Source organism: Varanus komodoensis, unplaced genomic scaffold (assembly GCF_004798865.1).
Source record: "Varanus komodoensis strain SLA01 unplaced genomic scaffold, ASM479886v1 scaffold13_1, whole genome shotgun sequence".
Taxonomy (NCBI): Eukaryota; Metazoa; Chordata; class Lepidosauria; order Squamata; family Varanidae; genus Varanus; species Varanus komodoensis.
In genome coordinates this window covers 11,415,489-11,435,416 of record NW_025335408.1, presented here as the reverse complement: position 1 = coordinate 11,435,416, position 19,928 = coordinate 11,415,489, and the positions used below count along the sequence as shown (strand labels likewise).

At 37.3% G+C, this 19,928-nt stretch overlaps 1 protein-coding gene across 1 annotated transcript; it reads right to left on the bottom strand.

The window, feature by feature from the left end:
• Positions 1-211: 211 nt before the first annotated feature.
• ING3 (inhibitor of growth family member 3) lies at positions 212-19,927 on the bottom strand. The gene is made up of 12 exons (XM_044423028.1): positions 19,788-19,927; positions 19,549-19,620; positions 15,666-15,766; positions 11,614-11,679; positions 10,356-10,452; positions 9,363-9,434; positions 8,972-9,091; positions 7,050-7,210; positions 5,629-5,819; positions 4,190-4,382; positions 1,919-1,957; positions 212-1,215 (listed from the first exon to the last, which is right to left on the bottom strand). Exons 1-12 carry the CDS (start codon positions 19,813-19,815, stop codon positions 1,099-1,101), a joined length of 1,257 nt encoding a protein of 418 aa, XP_044278963.1. The 5' UTR covers positions 19,816-19,927; the 3' UTR covers positions 212-1,098.
• Position 19,928: the final 1 nt, after the last annotated feature.

Below are 19,928 nucleotides of genomic sequence, written 5' to 3'. Positions count from 1 at the left end.
CCAACTCTGGATTCTAGCCTTGTGTTGATTTTGAGTTGATAAACCCATCATATAGTTGGGCTACAACAGAGAGACATGTTTCCTTAAGCATGTTATAAAATTTAGGAGATTTCAGCTTTAGAACAACAGACCTATGTTTAATGTTATTTTTACTATTAACGTTAGAATAGGAAACTCCTGAAAGAAAACAATCACACAGCAGACATGGTGCTTAGTATGTTAGAGATGGAAACCTTTTATTTATATATATTTTTTAAAAAAATAAAAACTATTTAAAATCCTCCAGTTAGACAGCATATTATGAAAGCTTCCATGAAATGTTTTTACTGTACTTTTTTGGATAAAGTATGCAAAGCATTAACACTAGCGTCTGATTTTTTTTAAATGTTAACACCTAATACAGTTTCAATGTAAAGGATCACTTCCACAAAAAAATAAACACATTTGGTATAAAAGGTTTATCACTTTAACACCATTTTAATTACTTGTGCCCTGAATGGCCCCCAAACATATAAAGACTAGTGGTACAGGGTTTTTTGTGTAATGTGTACAAGAGCCTGTTTTCATGTACCAGGTACTCTAGAGGACACTAGCCCAGTGTATAGAAGAACCATTTTCTTCAGCCTGCTGAATTCAGTTTCAACAAGAAATAAAGCTATAAAGGCATCTGAAAAATCCATTCTCATAACATTCTGACTTTCTGTACCACTTATATACACAAACTTCCACATAACAGCTCTTTAGTACAGAACATGCAGCAGAATGCCAGCTGAAAACCATTCAAAATCTCCATTTGCTGGAATTATTTGAAGACTGAATTATAACAGATTGGCCACTGCTTAAAGAAAATGGTTTGAGAGTACTAATGCCTGCATATATTTGCCACTGGAACAATCCATGGCTAACTGGAAAAGTATTTATAGCACAAGAGTAGTGCATAAATAATTTAGGTACAATATTAAAACACAGCTAGCAAAATTAAGAAGTCAACATTTTATGACAGCTATATCAATCCTCCTTTGACTAGGTGCAAAGAAGTGTTCCCTCCAGCCCCACATTCCAAATGTAGTTTTTCTTTAACTGAATTAAACAGGATGTTTATTTATGCCTATTGCCTCTTCTCTTCATTGCAGCAGTACACTGTGGACAGTACCATTTCCCTTTTGGTGCTTCTGTCAGTCCTACACAGCCATAATGGAACCACTCTATTGGGCACTGTAACATAAACAAACAGAGGATATATTGCACTGGTACTACAAAATACTAAATAGACTTTTCAATATAGCATAAATTTAGCTATTTACTCTACATTTACTCTATAAAATTGCTGGTTTTAATAACTTTCCTAACATTTAAATATCATACTATGTTTAATAATATTAGGAAAAATGGAATGTTTAAAATCAAAACTCTGATCTGCTTGGAAAGCTTAATTGGTTTAATCTAATGTGCAAAATTAAGTAGTATAATGTTTTCTTTAGAAATATTCTTGAAAAATTGTGGTCCTTATCAAAAAGGAAAAAAAAACTGTACAAAAAGGCTTCTAAACCCTCACCTTCCCACAGCAATACTGATGCACACCCAAGGTCAACAATCAACCCCTGAAAAGCCAAGTAACTTAGTTCCAGACTTAGTCATGCTTTCAATAGACTATTTAAAATCAATGTGACATAAATATAGAACAGTCAACTTGTCCCATTAACTTCAGTGGGTTTACTCTACAAATGACTAAGTCCATCTTCCCATTACATTAAGTCCCTGCTGGAATGATTAAATCCTGGTGCTCATGCACAAGCCTTTCCAGACTCCTAGTATCTCTTTGGAATGTGATTCATAAATCTGGTCTAAAACGGAATAATACAATTTTCAGCAACATAGCTGCATTCCATTTTTTTTAAACCCCCTCTTCTATACTTACATCCTGGTTGTCACAGCCCACCATTTCACCATAGGACACCTATAAAAAAAACCCAGAATACACAAGTTAACTGTTTCCTGGACCAGAAAATATTTTACACCAGATAGTATTCATTATTAAGAAGCTGTAAATTTGACTTTATGCCAAACTTACACTCTTGTTAGGCATTCATGATTCTGATCTTGCAAATTTCAGACTGGACAGAAGGACGATCACAGGATGCAAAAAACCCTTCCTGTTTAGATACTGCAGAACACTTTTGATTTTCTACTTTACTGATACTACATAAAGCAGCAACAATTTTAATTTTGTTTTGACAGCCAATTAAGTTGCCTGTAGGAAAAGAAATGCTTTTTTTAAAGTGTTACGAAAACATGATTTCTTCCCACAAGAGGTAAGATAAGCACAGATTTCTTTCATTTTATTCTATATAGAATGCCTGCTTTTCCTTTTTGGTGCTTCCACATCTTCAGCTGCATATGAAGCCTCAATCTGTAGGTCAGCCTGCACACACCTGCTTTATGTGAGATTAGTACCAATCTTATGACCAGTAGGTGTATATGCAGATTGATCTGGCTGCACATTTATTTCTAAGACCAAAGAAGTGAACTGGATTGTAATTTTACAGACTGAATTTGGTTTTCAAAAAATAAAATAGATGATATAATAACCATCCTTTAAGAAAATCAGCAAGGGAGATCTGCATTCAAATGTACAATGAACAAAAAAGAACAGTGGTATAATAAAGCAACAGTGATAATAAAGCCAAAGTTAATCAGTTGACTCCATCACCTAAATCAGTGCTGCAGCAGCAGTTCCCTAATGAATGAATTCTAAAAGCATTAAAATCCCCCCAAATACATTTATACTCTAGAAAATTTGTTTAAGGCTATGCAATTGGCAAGAGTTTTTGCCTGCAGTGCCATTATCTCCAAATCATCCTCTAAACCAGATGTTTAGATTTCCTGTTCACTAGATCTTTTTAAGCAAACATCTGAAAACTCTTCTGTTCATTCAGACCTTTACCACTTTACTTCTCTCTTTCTATCTTATTTCATTTCCCCCTTCTTGCCTTATTAGACTTTGTGCAGCTAGGCCTATCTTCTGCTTTTATTATCTCTACAGTACTGAGATTTTGTAACCACTTTAGAAATAATCAATATTATTACTTCCAAAGCAAACACTTAAGTGTTTCTTATAAACACAGTCCTTTGGATGTTATTGTGTGGAAAAGGAGATGAAATTTCAACACTAACCTGTACAAATTCTACAAGTACAAAAACTAAGCGAATAGAAAAAGCATGTGGGAATACTGTGAAAGCCTCTACATGAACAGAGGCTCAACAGAGGACTGAAGACCATAAATAGTAACAAGAAGACCAAGGATGAAAAATAGTATTTGAACACCCTTAATATTCTTATGCTATCTTTAGCACTATGCATACTTTTTCAAGCTTATTTAAATCCACATTACAATGAAAATGGGTAGGTGTTTTCCCTTGAATAATGCCTTCTGTGTATGTCCATTCTGATCACAGTTATCTAGCTCTGATCACAACTACCTATTGTGATGCCTGCCAGACCATCTTCCTTCCTGTTTTTTTAAATGTTATTTCTTAAGATTTATTTTAGAACTGGAAAGCTGATTTGATTTAAAAAATATCAAAGTGGTGACCTTCAGTGACATCTTTTTTTAGATTCAACAGAGTAGTTTTGTAGCTCAGCATCCACCTGTTCATTGTCCTTAGGTTCTTGGGCAATTTGGGATGCTTTCCTATGCTGAATAAAGTCCTAAACCTTCTAATATTTCCCAGTCAGCATGCAGCTGTAGAAAGTATTTCTGCCTAAATACACATAGGAGTACACCCTTACATTAATTTTAGACTATCAGTTTGGCTCCTGAAAAGTTAATATTCTATTATTAGCCATGGCCACCATTCAACAAATGAGCAAAGCAACCAAACCCTCATGGTAGCCATTTTGTGACACTGCCTTAGATACTAATAAATAAAAAAAAAGCTGGAGGGGGGGCTGGTCAAGCTTTGCAGTCCACTTATTATGGCATGTAATACTTGAGTATTTTATACTATTATAAAGCTATCACTTGAACTTGAATTGTTTATTATATAATAACTGCAACCTTCTGTATTCTATTTTCAGTAGATGTTCCAAGCTTAAAGAGCCAATGAAACTGTTATAGTAAAAACCAAAACTATCTACTATAGTTAAAAATATTACATTCTATAATACAATGTATCTGACAAAATATACCTGATTACAAATGCAGTAACGTGGCTCATTTGGATCGTAGGTCCAATCAACTTGGCTATTAGATTCTGACTCTGGTATTGCTGCTGTTTGTTGAGACAGCTCCTGTGCTAGAGCAGAGGATGAGGAACACGATGACAGAGAGGAAGACGAGGAGGATGAGGAGGACTGTTGACTTGAAGATTTATTATTGTTTCTGAAAAATAAATATATCCAGGTTTTTCCTGCTTAGTTTACATAAACTAAATTTTCCCCTTTAGTTTACATAAAGCCACATGCACTGAAACTACAGACACACTACAAAAGAATTTTAGCTACGCTGTCAGATGATAAAGTATATTTGATATAAACCTTTTTCTCATAATCCTATAGACTTGAAAAATATGGAGATTTCAAAGATGGGAACTGTATGAGCAAATACACCCTCCAATCTACCCTCCCTCAATTTATTTATTGCAAGCATCAATTTTATACCTACACAGCAGAAGATTCCACAGTGAGATACAATGTGCCTCAGGTATAGTTAGAAACCCTATAGTCAATCCTCATATTGTGTCTTTGTTAGAAAGTCAACTGATAATAATAGAACTTTGCTGGATAGTTTTATCTAAATTATACTACATTCCATAGTTAAAGGAGAGAGATGGTCATACACCTTTTTTTTTGCCATCTCTGAATTGATCATGATTTGTTTACATACAGTATAATTCACAGTTCAGAACCACTATGGGGCCTCACATTTTCTTGCTGGTCTGGAGCTTCTGACAAACCAGATTTCTATCTACAGTTCTCTTGGAGATCCCTGCTAATTTCTGTGGGTCTTTTATGCTGTCTGTATATGCAAACTGACAGTCAACATTTTATAGTAGTTAGACTGTTGGACTGGGGATCTGGGTTCGAGTCCTTGCTAGCCCATGGAGTTCACTGGGTGACCTTGGTCCAGTCACTCACTCAGCTTAACCCAGCTCACAAAGTTTTTGTTGTGAGGACAGTATGGAGAGGAGAGAATCTTGGAAGCTCCCTGAATCCCTTGCAAGAGGAAGAAAGGTAGGGAATCAATTTAATGTATTAATATTAATACTAATACTGATACTAATAAGAATAATGGCTGGCACCACTTATAGCACTTATAAGACTTGGTTTCAAAGAGAGTGTATTTTATTCTGCTGAAGCAATCTTAGCAAGGGCTATCATAGCAGGAATCAAAAAATAGATTGCTCTATGCTCAAGTGCCATGCCAGCACAAATGTGACAGTGAACTTTTTTTTTTCTTTTTTGAACTTAAAGCTCGCTTCAGCCTAATGTGCCTGGGATGGGCAATGACAGGATAAGAACAAAGAATTCAAGTTCAATTAAAACTGCTAAACATAATTAATCATTATGATTTCTCCTGCTATTTGGCTGTTACAGCTAAAAAGAAGTAACCATTTTTATTAACATACTTGCTTTTTCGACCACTCCGTGAGTCTGTAGTTGATGAACTCAACGTCTGTGATAACGTAGATGCCAAAGCAGACGATGAATATCCAGCTGTGTCTCTGGATAAAGAAAACTCTCTTCCAAGCTGGAAGTCATTATTCTTAAAGGCTTCATAGCTTGCTTTTAGACTAGATGTTCTCCTGCCTTCCTTCATCTAAAAGAAGGATGATAGGGTTAGCGCCCCATCGCTATGCTTACAGCATGCCCACTGAAATTAATGGGAAAAGTTACTTATTATTCATGATTTCAATAGTAAGCATGATTATGTTAGGACCCAATTTAGAGAATTCTCCTTAGAAACCCACTGGATTGTGCTGGATCCACTACACTAGTGGAAATGGACTTCTCCATCCCTGCTTTCCAATGTCAACCCCTCCATGTGTTTCGAAAGCACTACAGAAACAGGAGACTGCAAAATGAGGTGAACTGTAATGATGCAGAGGAGAGTATATCTCCTTCAAATGGAATGGAGACACTTTCTGCAAGAAGAACCCTTCCTCTCACTGGAATTCCTTTCTTCTTAGGGAAAGCAGATCCTCAATCCAATCCATTTAAAATGCACTTTGAGCTATAAATTGCATAACATCTGAAAGCAGTATACAGATGGTTCCTGGGTTACAAATGAATTCTGTTCCTGAGAAAATGAAAATTTATCTTCAAGTCAAAATCAGATAAAAGTCGGATCAGGTATAGTCAGCCCTTCACATTTGTGGGGATTAGAGGTACAGGACCCCTGTGAAAGTGAAGAAAGCATGAATATCTCATGCTGACCAGAGGTCAAACATATCTCATGTTTGACCTCTGCCCAAACTCACCAATGCCTCCTCTTTGCAGCAAGGAAATGCCACAGAGATTTCCCTTTCTGGATGGGTGGGGCAGAAGGCCATGCTTTGGAGACCCTCCCTTTTTGCTTCTTCTCTTTCTATGGTGATGATGATTCTCCACAGTAACTTTTAAAAATTAATAGGCTTTATGGCAGTTCTTTCATATATATGGGTTGCTGGTAACTCAGTCGTTCCTAACTCCAGGACTGCCTGTCCTAACATTCCTAAGAATGTATAAACTCTGAGGTTGCATGCTACAAGAAACAATGTATATTCCCATATTCCTTATTTAATAGGTCATACTGAAAAATAAGTAGGAACAAAACTGCAGCCTAAGTCACCATAAACATTGGGTTATTATTTAGTTTTGTAGAATTTTTTTAAAGGAATGACAATGTCTCCTTTTAAGTTTTAGTGCTGTTAAATTTCAGCTCACAGAAATGACATAACAGAAAATCCAAATAATTTCACACCACTAATAACAACCTAAACTAAGTAAAAGTTATTCACAAACAAACTACTTGTGGCAGATACTTGAAAACATATTTTGAATTCCTTACCTGTGCTGTGGCTTGCACTGCCTGAGCTGCTGCCATGGTAATAGCAGCTCCAGCTCCAGCTCCTGAAGATAATGAGCCCAGGTTATACGATGCCAATGGCTGAGAAGAATTTGCATTATATGCACTGTTGGATGAGGATGATGAATTACTGTTTCGACACCCTTGATGAACAAAGGGAACATATTTATATAGTCTAAAGTGAAAGCTAAAAGTAGATATAAATTTCAGAAAGCTGAAAATGAGCTGCATTTACTAGATAAAATTTAGGCAGCACTCCAAATATTAGAGGTTTAGAATAAAAGTATGATTGCAAAGTCTCAAGACTACTGTATTCATGAGCTATCCCCTATTTTCTTGCTCTTTCACCCCATACCTAAATGGTAATGAAACTGTAGGGAAAAGTGAGTCTTCACACATCAATAAAACATATAATATGATCAAAAGAGCAGCACTTCTGGTATCCAAATTTCAGTACAGGGCAATTCTTTTAATGAAGATGGTAACATTACAATACATTGTCTCAAAATTTCATGGCTTGATAATCAATGGCAACAAATTACCTAATTGTTTTCCCCCAACTTCAGCTAAATGCTGAATGTCTAAAATGAAATCAGACGAAGTGTACAGTATGAATTCTTTGGACAGAATAAAATATGTCTCAGTTAGATGACACATCCAATTTACCCATGGGTCAATTCTCTTGCCCCTTCTAGAGTATACAAATCAAAATACTACTAAATAGATAAATACCTTTCTTAGAAAGAAAATGCATGCCAATGACAAGTCTGAAAATATTTCTGAGTCAAATTAAAAACTGAAATCTGCCATAAATAAAAAAGCAATCTGCTCTTTGACAGCTACCACTCCTAATATTAGTTTGAAGGGTCCTCCCAAATTAATAAGGGCTGGCTGTCCCGCAGTTACACAGAGTATTTATACTTAAAAAAAACTACTTCCACAATAAAAATGGGTAAGTCTCTCTTGCAGGTTTAAAGTACACTGTAGTGGTGGTGCAGAAAGGAGAATGACCATGGGGGACCAAGTGCTGCAGCAAAATCAGTGTCTCAATGGAGAAGGATCTGACAAAGAGTCATGTAATGATAAAACTGAAGGAGAGGGAAAAGGTGATATGAATTTCAATGAGAACAGGATCTAGGGAAAAAAGGAGGTGAATGGTAAGTGGGATGGGGGGCAAATTCAAATGGAGATTCAAGATGAAGGGGTATATTTTTCTTCTCTCCCCATCAAGGTTCTTCAAGGTGTAAAAGGACAATTCTTCTCCACTCTTTCATTGTCAAGTTCACCACTGTTTCAGCAAATCTTTTGATTAGGGACTATCTACATCTTACCACCTTTTTCTCCTGAGCCCAAGACAAAGCCTTGTAATGGATTTGAGGCCAGAAGCACAGGGGAGGAAGTATTAAGCTCATCGAGGTAACTAGAAAGCTGTTCCAGAACTTATGTTAAAGATTATGGCAGTTCTCAGGCCAGCACTATGAAGCTGAAAAGCACGGTGAAGGTTGTAAAGTGAGGGTGTAAGAAGGGAAAGAGATCCTTTTCTTTGCCCTCTTCTCTCAGTCAGTGACAATTTTGTCAGAGATACACACTTGTAATTCAAGACAGCTACTCCCCAGAAAACTGACACAGTATCAGTATTCTGTTCAGCTTACTTCCAAATAACTTACCAGGGTGCAAGTCAGCCAACTCCCTTTAGCTTTAGGAGTTGTAGTTATACTTAAAGTTTATCCACATGATCTATTATAAAACTGTTTTCCATGATATCATAAATAACCCTTGGAAAAAATAACCCTAACCTTTCTTTTAATAGCAAGCAGAAGCAAAGACATTACTGAATATGGAATATGAAAGAAAATAACCTCTATTTGAAATGCATGCAAACTTACATTTGAAATTGTAATTACCTGATGCATTTTCTTTAGCAGCATCTGAAGTGAGAGTTGACAAAAGGGCTTCTGATTTAAACTTCTTTTCAGGGACATGATCTGCTGCTCCATGGTGAGATGAGGGATTATGCTTCCGTTCTATATGAAAACAAAAGAAATGCTTAGTTATCCAAGTCACATCTGAGGTGTTTACAAGCAAAAGATGTAACACAATAAACTGTGCAATACCATGCACAATTTGACTCCACTATGAAAAGCACCAAAAAAACCACTTATTGCCAGAGGCGTCATTCAAAAGAGTGTGCCAAATTCTACTGATGCTTTTTGAATATAAGTATAATAGATATTTCTGATGTTTCTATGCTATTTTTTTTAACATTCACATCAAATCAAAACATGTTCAACTTACTTTCTACGGGAGTGTGTGAATGAGCATGGTGATTATTCAGTGGTTGTGATGGGGTATCCAGTTCCAAAGAGCCTATTGATACAACAGTTTTTAAGAGTAAAACACAGTTATGAGCAACTTTAAAAACCTTCAGTTTTTTAGCCCTCTATTTTAGAGTAAATTACATTTTATTTTCATCCGCAAAAGTCAACAGAACAAGGAACTCTGGAATTAACTGAGAAGATTTCTGTTCTGTTGCCCAGTTAATTTTTTCTCAAATTAAATCCAATATTAAGTCCTGGAAAGAAACCCAATCAATATAAATAAACAGAAAAAATCAGATCCCTATTCTCCAGAAAAGAACCAAATACTTACTTTTTATTTTCTATCTATGCATAGTATGAAAACTTTAAAGATGGCTTGGTAAGCAAAAACTGGGAAACTAAAAGCTGGCATATAGTATCTATCTTTAATTTAGCTTCTGTTCTTGGTCATTTTATTAGTTTTCTCAACTTTTAGAAGAAACGCACCTTCAAGTCAGATCCACAGGTTTATTGTGACAAAGACAAAAAGGAGAAAGTATGCTATCATTCCAGTACCATCATTGTGGCTCAGTTTGGATTGTCAGGTACACATCAGCTTTCTGCAAATTCATACAGCCTATTTGCTCCTTCCTTCACATGAACAGAAAACAAATTAGGAAGCGACAGTTATGTCTGAATTCAGAAACTATGGTAAATGGATTCCAAATTCAGAAGCAATGGTTTAAGATCAGCTTCTCAATCGTGGCTTGTTATGAATCATAACTTTGGGCACTGCAGGAAATTTTAATTATGGCTTTACTGGTTGTTTGGCTCCTCAAGAGGAGTAAGAAAATAGGAGCAAAGGGACTCTGTATGGGTGCAGAAACCTTGTCCATACCCTCATTTATAGAGCTAAGATCTGATTGTCCTAATGTGGTCAGTGCAATATTACAGTGTAGCAAAGTTCTAAAAAAGTATCACACATACTTACGCCTTTCCAATATTTCCGTAATACCAGCATTATCTGCTTCAAGTTCCATTTTAAATTTAGCTAACTCCTGGTCCAATTTTCTCAAGTGACGGTCTACCTGATTTAAGAACAGATTTTTAAAATGTCAGATTATTTTCTAGTCATATTTTTAACTTCAGATAATGCACTAGTTGCAAATAAGAACTTTGACAGACACACTTTTTACCTTTTATCATCAAAAAAAATCTGCATAATCGAATCCTTTACCATATAAATACCACACATACTTACTTTAAGTAAAGTCCATCAAGTTCAGTGGGACTTAATGCTGAGTAGACATGAATAGGATGAGATTACATAGTGGCAATCTTACTGACACTTACTTAGAAATAGCCCATCATAATTCAAATTTTTTAGATTTAATTCTTTGTTCAGGGTTCTATTTTATTCCCCCATGCTTTCTCAATCTACATGAAACTCCTAAGTGACGTAATTCAGAGACTTGTATCATTCATGTACAGATGACACCCAATTCAGTGCAAGTAGGGCAGTGGAAATGCCAAATCACTGCCTGGACATAATAATGGACTGGAAAAGATAAAGGTCTTCTTAGAGGGGTTGTTTATTTACTTAGGAAAGCAGTACTCAAAGTGAACTCCTTTTAGAGCAACCATAGGCAACCCAGTGCCCTCCAGATGTTTGGGACTATAATACCATAAGCCCAAGCCAATACGATCAAAGATCAACGAAATGGTAAGTTGTAGCCCAAAAGATCTAGAGTATATCAGGTTACCTATCTAATCCTAAAACATCAGCTTTACATGTGGTGCTCACTAATCCATCTTTATCACTGGAGATGTAAGATACCTCTGAGGCTTCAAGTACCTTTTAACAGCTGGTACACCACACATTCTCAATCCTTTCTATCTGTTTTAGCTTTACACTATGTTTAATTCACTATTAAATTTTAAACTGTTTTATTTATTGTTGAAAGCTACCCTGAGAACTTTAGTAAAGGTCAGTCGGAAAATAAAATACAATGTGCCTTACTTCTGAGGAAAGATGCACCCACAAATGCATACTACCTGAACAGACTTAAGCACTCATTTACAGGCCATATACATCTCATGAGCCTATTTCTATCAACAAAGTGCTTGAAGAAATTAAGGAAAATAAAAAATGCATTTGTATTTTTCCCAGAATCTTTTAACCTATCATGTACCCAAATAGCTGCAATGTTTAGTATCTCAATCAAATCTGAGTTTTCTCTTTTACTTACTAAATCATAAATTTGATTGGCCAACTGCACTTTTTCATCTGCATCTTCTAGGGCTTTATAATAATCCTGTATAAAAGAAAATAAAGTAAAATCTTATCACAAATCAGTTCTAGTTATTACAAATTAATAATTCCTACCTAAACTAGGACAATGTTACCGAATCCTCACAATTACACTAGTATTAAAAAAATAGTATACATAAAATGGATCATTGGAAATATCACTGGTGTGCACATTCAGCCCATTTTATGTTTAAAATACAAACCACAGCTAAAACCCAGAAGCTGTTTCCCAATACAGCTCATTACTCATGCTCTGGTAATCCAATTAAATCAATCTTTCAGTTAATCTGTGAGATTCTTCTACTGGTATTTCACATTCACAACACAAACACCCAGATTGTAACACAGGAATGATCCTTGAGCTTGAGGGCCAAAAGTTCTCAGGGTCTGTATGCCAGCAATGCGCAGAATCAAAGGCAAACAGGACATGGCAAAAAACAGTGTGGACAAGAGTCCACTTGAAAATTGGTGCTGAAAGCTCTATCAGCATCTAATGTTTACAAGTATCATTTCAAATTTTTAGAATGTGGGGAATTTGCAAAAAAAAAAAAAAAAAAAAGTTTTCCCAAATGATTAGTGGTTGGGGTAAAGGAGGTTAGACCAGAGAAAGGAGGCATGGTCCTCTGGAAAACCCCAGGGAGCTGGATGGGATCCCCATGAGGGTCTGATAAGGCTTATGATCCCAGAGACTTCACAATTTCTGGAAATTCTGAAACCATGCAGAAAAAAATGGATTTTTTTTTTAAACTAGCATTTCTCAGTGCTCTATAGAATCCACTTTAGGGCAACCGTCCTCAGGTGCTCTCCTTGGACCAGTTCCCAATAGTCCCAGAAGGAAGGGCCACTGGACAACACTGTAATTCAAATCATCTGGAAGGCATCAGGTCGAGGGAAAGTTACTTTAGGAGCATAACTTATATTAAGTATAATACTATTTCCCTATAAAATAATTATTTAAAAATTAAAAGGCAACTGTTGATTCCTCATCATTTCTGAATAAACTATATCTTTAAATTTACTATCCCAAAAATATTAATTTTATGAGCAAGCTGCTTATATATAATACATTCCTATATCTGTCTAAACGGAGCTTTAGCAAGTAGTTCCGGAAACATCTGAATCATCCTAGAAGTTAGAAGAATCAGGAGAAACTGAAGGCAGGGAAAGACTGTTGTATAGCATCTGTTTCTGCTTGTAAGGAAGTTTAAGAAAATTATTAAATCTGTTCCTGTGTGTGGAACAGAGTTTAAAAGAACCTGATCTGAAGGCAAAGCTACTAAGATTATATTTACCTGGGAAAAACTCTTTCACCTATTAGGATTGGTGAGAAAGCACTTCCATTAATGAACATTTAATTTTGTTAATTATGTAGAATTGTCTCTAGTGGTGGTGTCAATCCCATACCTACACCAGAGCAAACAGACTGTTTGTTTTAGGTACATATGATTTGATTAGGTAACAAAACATGTATTCTAGTGGCAGCAGTTAAAAGGTTTTATAGCAAAGCAGCATTCCCTAGGAGTGAAGTCTGAGAACTTTATTAAAAACTGTCAGTGGATTCCACAGACCCAAAGTTATTTTTTAAAAATAAATTTATGTGGGATAACACTCACACTGTTGCATTGCATGCAGTGACAATGAAGAACTAGTCTTGAAGCTTAAATTTGTGACAACAATCCCTCAGTTGCGTACATGCTGTCTTGGTTGTAGCAGGCAACTGAAACTATTCTTCAGTGAAATAAATTATCTAGTTTCTTTGCTCATTTGTGGACTTTAGTGGCCCAAGCAAATGACTTTGACTGAAAAGAGTATAGGGAATGAAACCAAGTTCCTCTTATTCACATTCACTGCAGCTTCTAATAACATCAACCATTATCTACTTTTAGATAGGCTTCATGGGATAAATGTGAATGGAGGCAATTTACTTTAGCAGTTCTGTTCCTACCTCTAGGGTCAATCTCAGATTGTGGTGTGGAGGACTGCACTTTGGCCCTCTGTCATAGGACAACTATTTTATCTGCAATGTTATTCAACACCTAAATGAACCTGGATTTTGAGCAAGATGCCATCAACATGCAAATTACATCCCATCTCTATTTCTCAGTAACAGCTGAATCAAATGCAGCCATAAAGGCTCTGCACAAATGCTTAGATGCTGTGCTGGGGGGCAATAAGTTGCACAAATCTGAAGGTTGGTCATCCTTTGTATTGTAAACTTTTAATGATGTTCTAATATGCTTGTATCTTTTATTGTTTTTAATGAACAGCCCTGTAAACCTTGGCTGATGGGCAGCACAGAAATTAATTAATTAATCAGCAGGTCAGCTGCTTCTTTTGGACAGAGTTGTAGTCCTACTAAAATAATTTGTGTAAGGTTCGAGAGTACTCCTGGATTCAACTTTGTTGCAGCCCGCTCATGTGGCTTCGGTGACTAGGAGTGCCTTTTACCAACTGCAACTAGAATACCAACTAAAGTCATTCCTGGACCTTGGTAACTTTGCCATAGTGGTAGAGGTATTGGTAACATCAGGACTGGGTTATTGTAATGCAGTCTATCTGGAGCTACCTTTTGGGAAGTTGCAGCTGATGAAGAACACAGTAAGAAGAATGTTAAACAGGGCCACCTTCGGACAGCAACCTACTCACTTTCTCACAGAACTGCACTGGCTGCCTCTAAGCTATCAGGCCAAGTTCAAGCCGTTGTCGTTAACTAACAAAGCCCTAAACAAGCTAAAACTGGGTTACCTTAGGGACTATCTTATTCCTTATGTCCCTGTTTAATCTCTTTGATCATTAGATGGAGCACTTATGACACTACATGCTGTGGAGTTCTGCCCCAGATACTGCTAGAGCAAAGCATTTAGGGCTGCAGTACCCAAACTCTGGAACATTTTACCAATTAGTACTAAACAAGACTCACAGTCCTGATATTCAGATGTCTTCTTAAAACTCTCTCTTTACAGAGGCTTTCCCAGAAGTGACAAATCCAATTTGCAGTTCACAATTTGTAGCGTGCAGTAGCATGTGTGGTTTCATTGTTGATGCTACTGTATTCTGCTGTTTCTGTCATGGTAGTTACAGTTGTTTGCATAGCACTGTATTTTTTCTTCACTACTTTAATACTTGTATACTGGAAAGTGGTATATAAATCTGACTGGAATGGTGGGATAGTGTTTCTTTCATAAATGGGTTTTATACTAGAACTACATTGTTGGCTAGAGCATTTAACTAAAACAAACACATGACTGTATAAAACAAAATGCCAATTGTTAAGAATGAGCATTTTACTTCATATTACATGTTAATTAGTTCACTCAGAAACTTAGCATGACCTGGGACATCCCAAAATGATTATCAGTTAAGATAAATTAGATCAATAATATTAATAAGGAATGGGAGAAATAACTAGGCTGGAAATATTACAGAGAATGTATTATCCCTTCCCCCACAGAGTTATTATTTCAAAACATTTTACATTTCTAGACTTTCTATAAAAGTCCCATTGCATAATTTTTATAAATAATTTGGGGGGGGGAGTAAAAGCTAAATATAATCTTCATAACTGTATACATATATAAGCATCTTGGGAAGAAACTCCTACTTTTTAATATTTACATTTTTTCCAGGTCTTGACATCTCTATCTGAGCCTAAGGATTTCCACTCCTGCCCTAAATCTATATTAGCAGTATCCTATTAATAGTAAAAGGATCTTTCATCAAGTAGTCTAAGTTTTGTTATAAAGTTACTTGTAAATAACTCATTCATTTTCAGGTAAAACAAGGTATCACATCAGATGAAAAAAATCACAATTAGTGCTCGTTTTCAACAAAAAGGAGCTACAGTCTTCCATGAACTTGAGCCTCCTATATCACACTACTTACGTGAGTGGACTGTGTGAAAAGTTTTTCTGAAATTCCAGAGACAAGAGTAATGCTAGAACTAATTCAAAAGTCTAGTTTTGTTTTGGGCAGAGTTTGCCTTATTCTTACCTTTTTAATTGAAGTCATTTGCTCTTCTCTCCATTCCTGCTTGTTTTTCTTTGCATTCATAAAAAAATCATTTACTCTTTGTTCCAGTTGATCCATTGCATCTTAAAGACATAGAACACCAGACAGCATTTCCTTATCTTCCATGAACTTGCAATGGATTGTCATAAGGAAACAGAAATAGGTAAACATACTTTTGACTGCATTATTAGGAAAATGAACACCCAGGAGTGGTCACAAAATATAGCCTGCTTTTCTAGTAATCACATTTTGAGCGACAAATGGCAAACTCCTAAGAATGCTTATCTGCACTAAATATCAATGGATTCATTAAGACTTATTCCCAAATATGCATGCATAAGATCACAATTTGATCTGGAGACAAGTTCAATCAGAATAAATAATGTTTGCTTTTGAGAAATGTTCTTGGAAAAGATGTACCTCCCCTGAAACCTGCAGCAGAACATACCCAATTAGTTAAAAGCTGTAATACTATGCTTATTTATCCAGAAAGTCCTCCCCACACCCACCAACCCAGAGAACTCAACAGAACATACTTCTGATTAAACATGCAAAATGGTGCTGCACAGTTCTAATCTTATACAAACTTAATTGGGAACAAATCCCAATGAGAGCAGTGGGACATGTACTGGAACAACTGCATCAATTTGGATATTAATTCATTAAGGACACAAGCCTATGCTGGTTAGGGAAGGCTGTAAAATGTAGAGCTTTTCCTATGTACAAATATGTAAGGATCGTGCCCTAAACAAATCTGATCGAGAGCCTTGTCCAATGCACTGTAATCAAAATTCTTGAAGAATTTTCAAGAAAAGGTAACATCATAGTCCAGAAAAAATAAATGAATAAATAAATAAATGCAAATGTTCAAAACCTGTTTTTCTCAGTCAAAACTAGTAGTGTGAGCAGTTTATGGATTGACATATAATTATTAAAGTTGCATACAAGAATTAATGCAGGCAGTTTTTCTTAGTTGTTTGTTAGGATAGAAAATAAACATTTCCTAATAGCAAATATTGTGCTTATGTTCACCAGCAGCCAACGTCAGCCCCACTAGCCTGAATAAAGGCTTCTATGGACATATTGGTATAACCCGTAATAACCCCATCAGCAAAGGTGCTGCCCAGAAAATTGACTGTAGGCACAACTACCTTCAAAGTTTGCCCAAGAGGGCTCAGAAGTATCTGAGCCCAAAGATATTATTGAGCTGGGGCAAAGTCCCACAGAAATGAAAGTATTTCCAAGTAAACTTAGCATAAGCCTGAACATGTGTGCCCAACAAAGAGAAACATAAGACTTGAGAGGAGTATAAGCAAGGCCACTAATATTTTACAGTCAATGTATTTTACATTCTATGGGAAATCTGAAACTGTGCAAACTGATTACACTGCATGAAATTCTTTTACTAAGCACCTAAATATCAGTGATCTAAAGAGTGGCTTTACTGACATCTTAAAATAAAACTGGCATGAAAATAAATTTAATGCATGCTTACTCAGCAGTAGGCACTTCTATGTTTGGTAGGCTTACTCCAAGGAAATGTGCATAAGACTGCAGGTTTAAAGCACCATTGTAACATCGGTTATTCAGAATTATGTCCCATCATATTCAATAATATTGACTATTTGGTGAATAGACTGAAGGCTTAATCCGGTATAGAAAAAGGTCTTCTTTTGCCCTATTTTAGCCTTTTAATGCTTTTTTGGGTTGTTTTGCGGGTACTGCTTGCCTACATGAACTTTGTGGTATGGGCAGGCTTTAGATAAGTAATGTAAAATAAATTATGGCAGATAAATAATGTAACAAACTAGCTAGACAGCCATATAAAAGGTAATGCTGTCAGTCTGTAACTCAGGGCTGGGCAACACAAGAGTCACAGACCACATGAGGCCCCTACCACTCCCCAAAGTGGATGGGGAGATGTTTCGTCAGGAAAATAAGATTTCCATAGGAGCTAGGGAGCATTCAGTATCAAATAACTTTGTAGCTGCTATAAAAAGGTAAAGGTTTCCCCATGACATTAAAGTCCAGTAATGTCTGACTCTAGGGTGCGGTGCTCATCTCCGTTTCCTAGCCGAGGGAGCCAGCGTTTGTCCACAGACAATCTCCGTGGTCATGTGGCCGGCATGACTAAACACCGAGGTGCACAGAATGCTGTTACCTGCCCACTAAAGTGGTACCTTTTCATCTACTTGCATCTGCATGTTTTCGAACTTCAAGGTCGGCAGGAGCTGGGACGGAGCAACAGGAACTCACCCCATTGTGCAGATTCGAATCGGTGACCTTTCGATCAACCAGCCCAGCAGCACAGCAGTTTAAACCACTGTACCACCTGCAGTCCCTGTAGCTGCTATAGACACCATCTAAATTATTATTTGTCACTGCCTACAAAGCAGGTGACACAGAGGGCACAAAGATCCATTAAATTTCCTGTAGTTGCTCACCCTTGCTAATACTCCTCATTTTTTTGAAATAACAGCAACAATGACAGAATCCTATTTCTCTTGGCCAACTCTTCCTAGATTGTGAGGAAGCCTTTAATTGTGTTAAAGATTGTGTTAAACCTTTAATCCTATATACAGTTATAGGGGAACACATTCCACAGTAATCAGAGGCCCTTAGTTCAAAGTTAATGTTATGACATTGTGAGGGCTTTTTCTTTAATAAGTATATTTTCTATAATTATGTGAAAGTTGTCCATTTACAGTATTTATTGAATTTGTTTCAGAAACTGCTACCTATAGTGCTGCTGCAAGTCCACCTGTTTATTCTCAGTGCATCTGAGAACACAGCCTGTCATCCTGCAGGCTGCTTTAGATTCCCTTGTCCTACATGTGCAACCTTGCAGGTCCCACCCTACATTTAACACATTTACCCTTCCTTTTGGCCTTGCTCAATTTCATTTCCAAAGCATGGGCAGGAGCTAGCTCAAGAGTGTTTCCAATGGGCAGATTTCAGTAGTGCAACAATGCTGACTAAAGTTGACTGAGAACTTACAGGGTTTCTTGTAATTGCACGTATACATATGTGCCTGCAAGCATGCACATTGTGATTGTCAGTGTGCAAAGACTTTTGTAAGGAAATGTGTTTCTATGTCTATGTATTTTTTGTGTTGAAATAAAAACATGCATACTTATGTGAATCTGACAGAAAAAAAGTCAGAAAAAATGCTGCCCCTGCCACCCCTTTTGGCAGAAATGTAGATCTATTTGTATATAGGTATGCCTCTGTATGTATCTAGACAACAAATATGAAGCTACCAACCTGCTTGGTTAATGTGAAATACAACATCATTCACTTTTAATGGAATTCATGTACGGTTTAAGTCTGGTATTACTGCATATACATAAATGCAAAGTTCTCACAGTTCTATAAACTTTGCCTTTCCCTATAACAAATAAGGATCACCCTGCATTCCTAAGTCTCATGACTGGACATACAATGCTTGCATTGCTCAAAAGAACTGCATCTGGTGACTTCTAGCCCAAGAACCTCAAACCTACAAGAGCCAATTAGTAATACAAATTAAACAAACCAGTTCAGTAATTGTGGGATAAAGTCCACTGCACACCCTGCCGCGGAACTTATTTTCCTGGACGCATAAACCCTATCAAATAAGTGGAGCTCCTTTCTTGCTCTCTACCCTTAGGGGTCAGCCCTGTGCACGTAGAAATAGTGCTAAATACAACGGGGCTCGCTCTCAAGCAAGTGTGCACCAGAACGGAGGCCAACACTGCAGGTTTGCTTCCCGCTGCGGCGCCGCTGAAGCCGCTCACAGAAGCAAACTTTTCCCACCCTCCGCTCGCGGGGCTGCGCGTGAGGCCGCGCCAGGAAGGCGGTCTGTGGGCGGGGCTGACTCACGTACTCTGCACCTGCAGGTCCATCTCGCGCATCTCGGTGAACCTGTCGCGGAGATCCATGGGAAGTTGTTCGATCACTGCAGGGAAGAGGGGAGGAGAGAAGGAGCGAGTCAGTCAGACTGGCGGCCGACATGAAAGGGGGAGGGAGGAGGAGGAGGAGGGTGGAGCCTCCGCTTCGCTCCCTGCTTCCCCCTCCCCTCGGGCCTGGTGCCCCCCCGCCGCGCTTCCCACTACAAAGACTCACTCTCGAGGTAGTCCTCCAGGTACAGCATGGCGGCGGTGGCGGCGAGCCCCGCGTTCAGGAGGCTCCGTTTTCTCTACGACGAGCGAGGAGGGGGGTTTGGGTGGGGTAAAGGGGGAAAAAAAACACCGCCTCGTTCCTTCC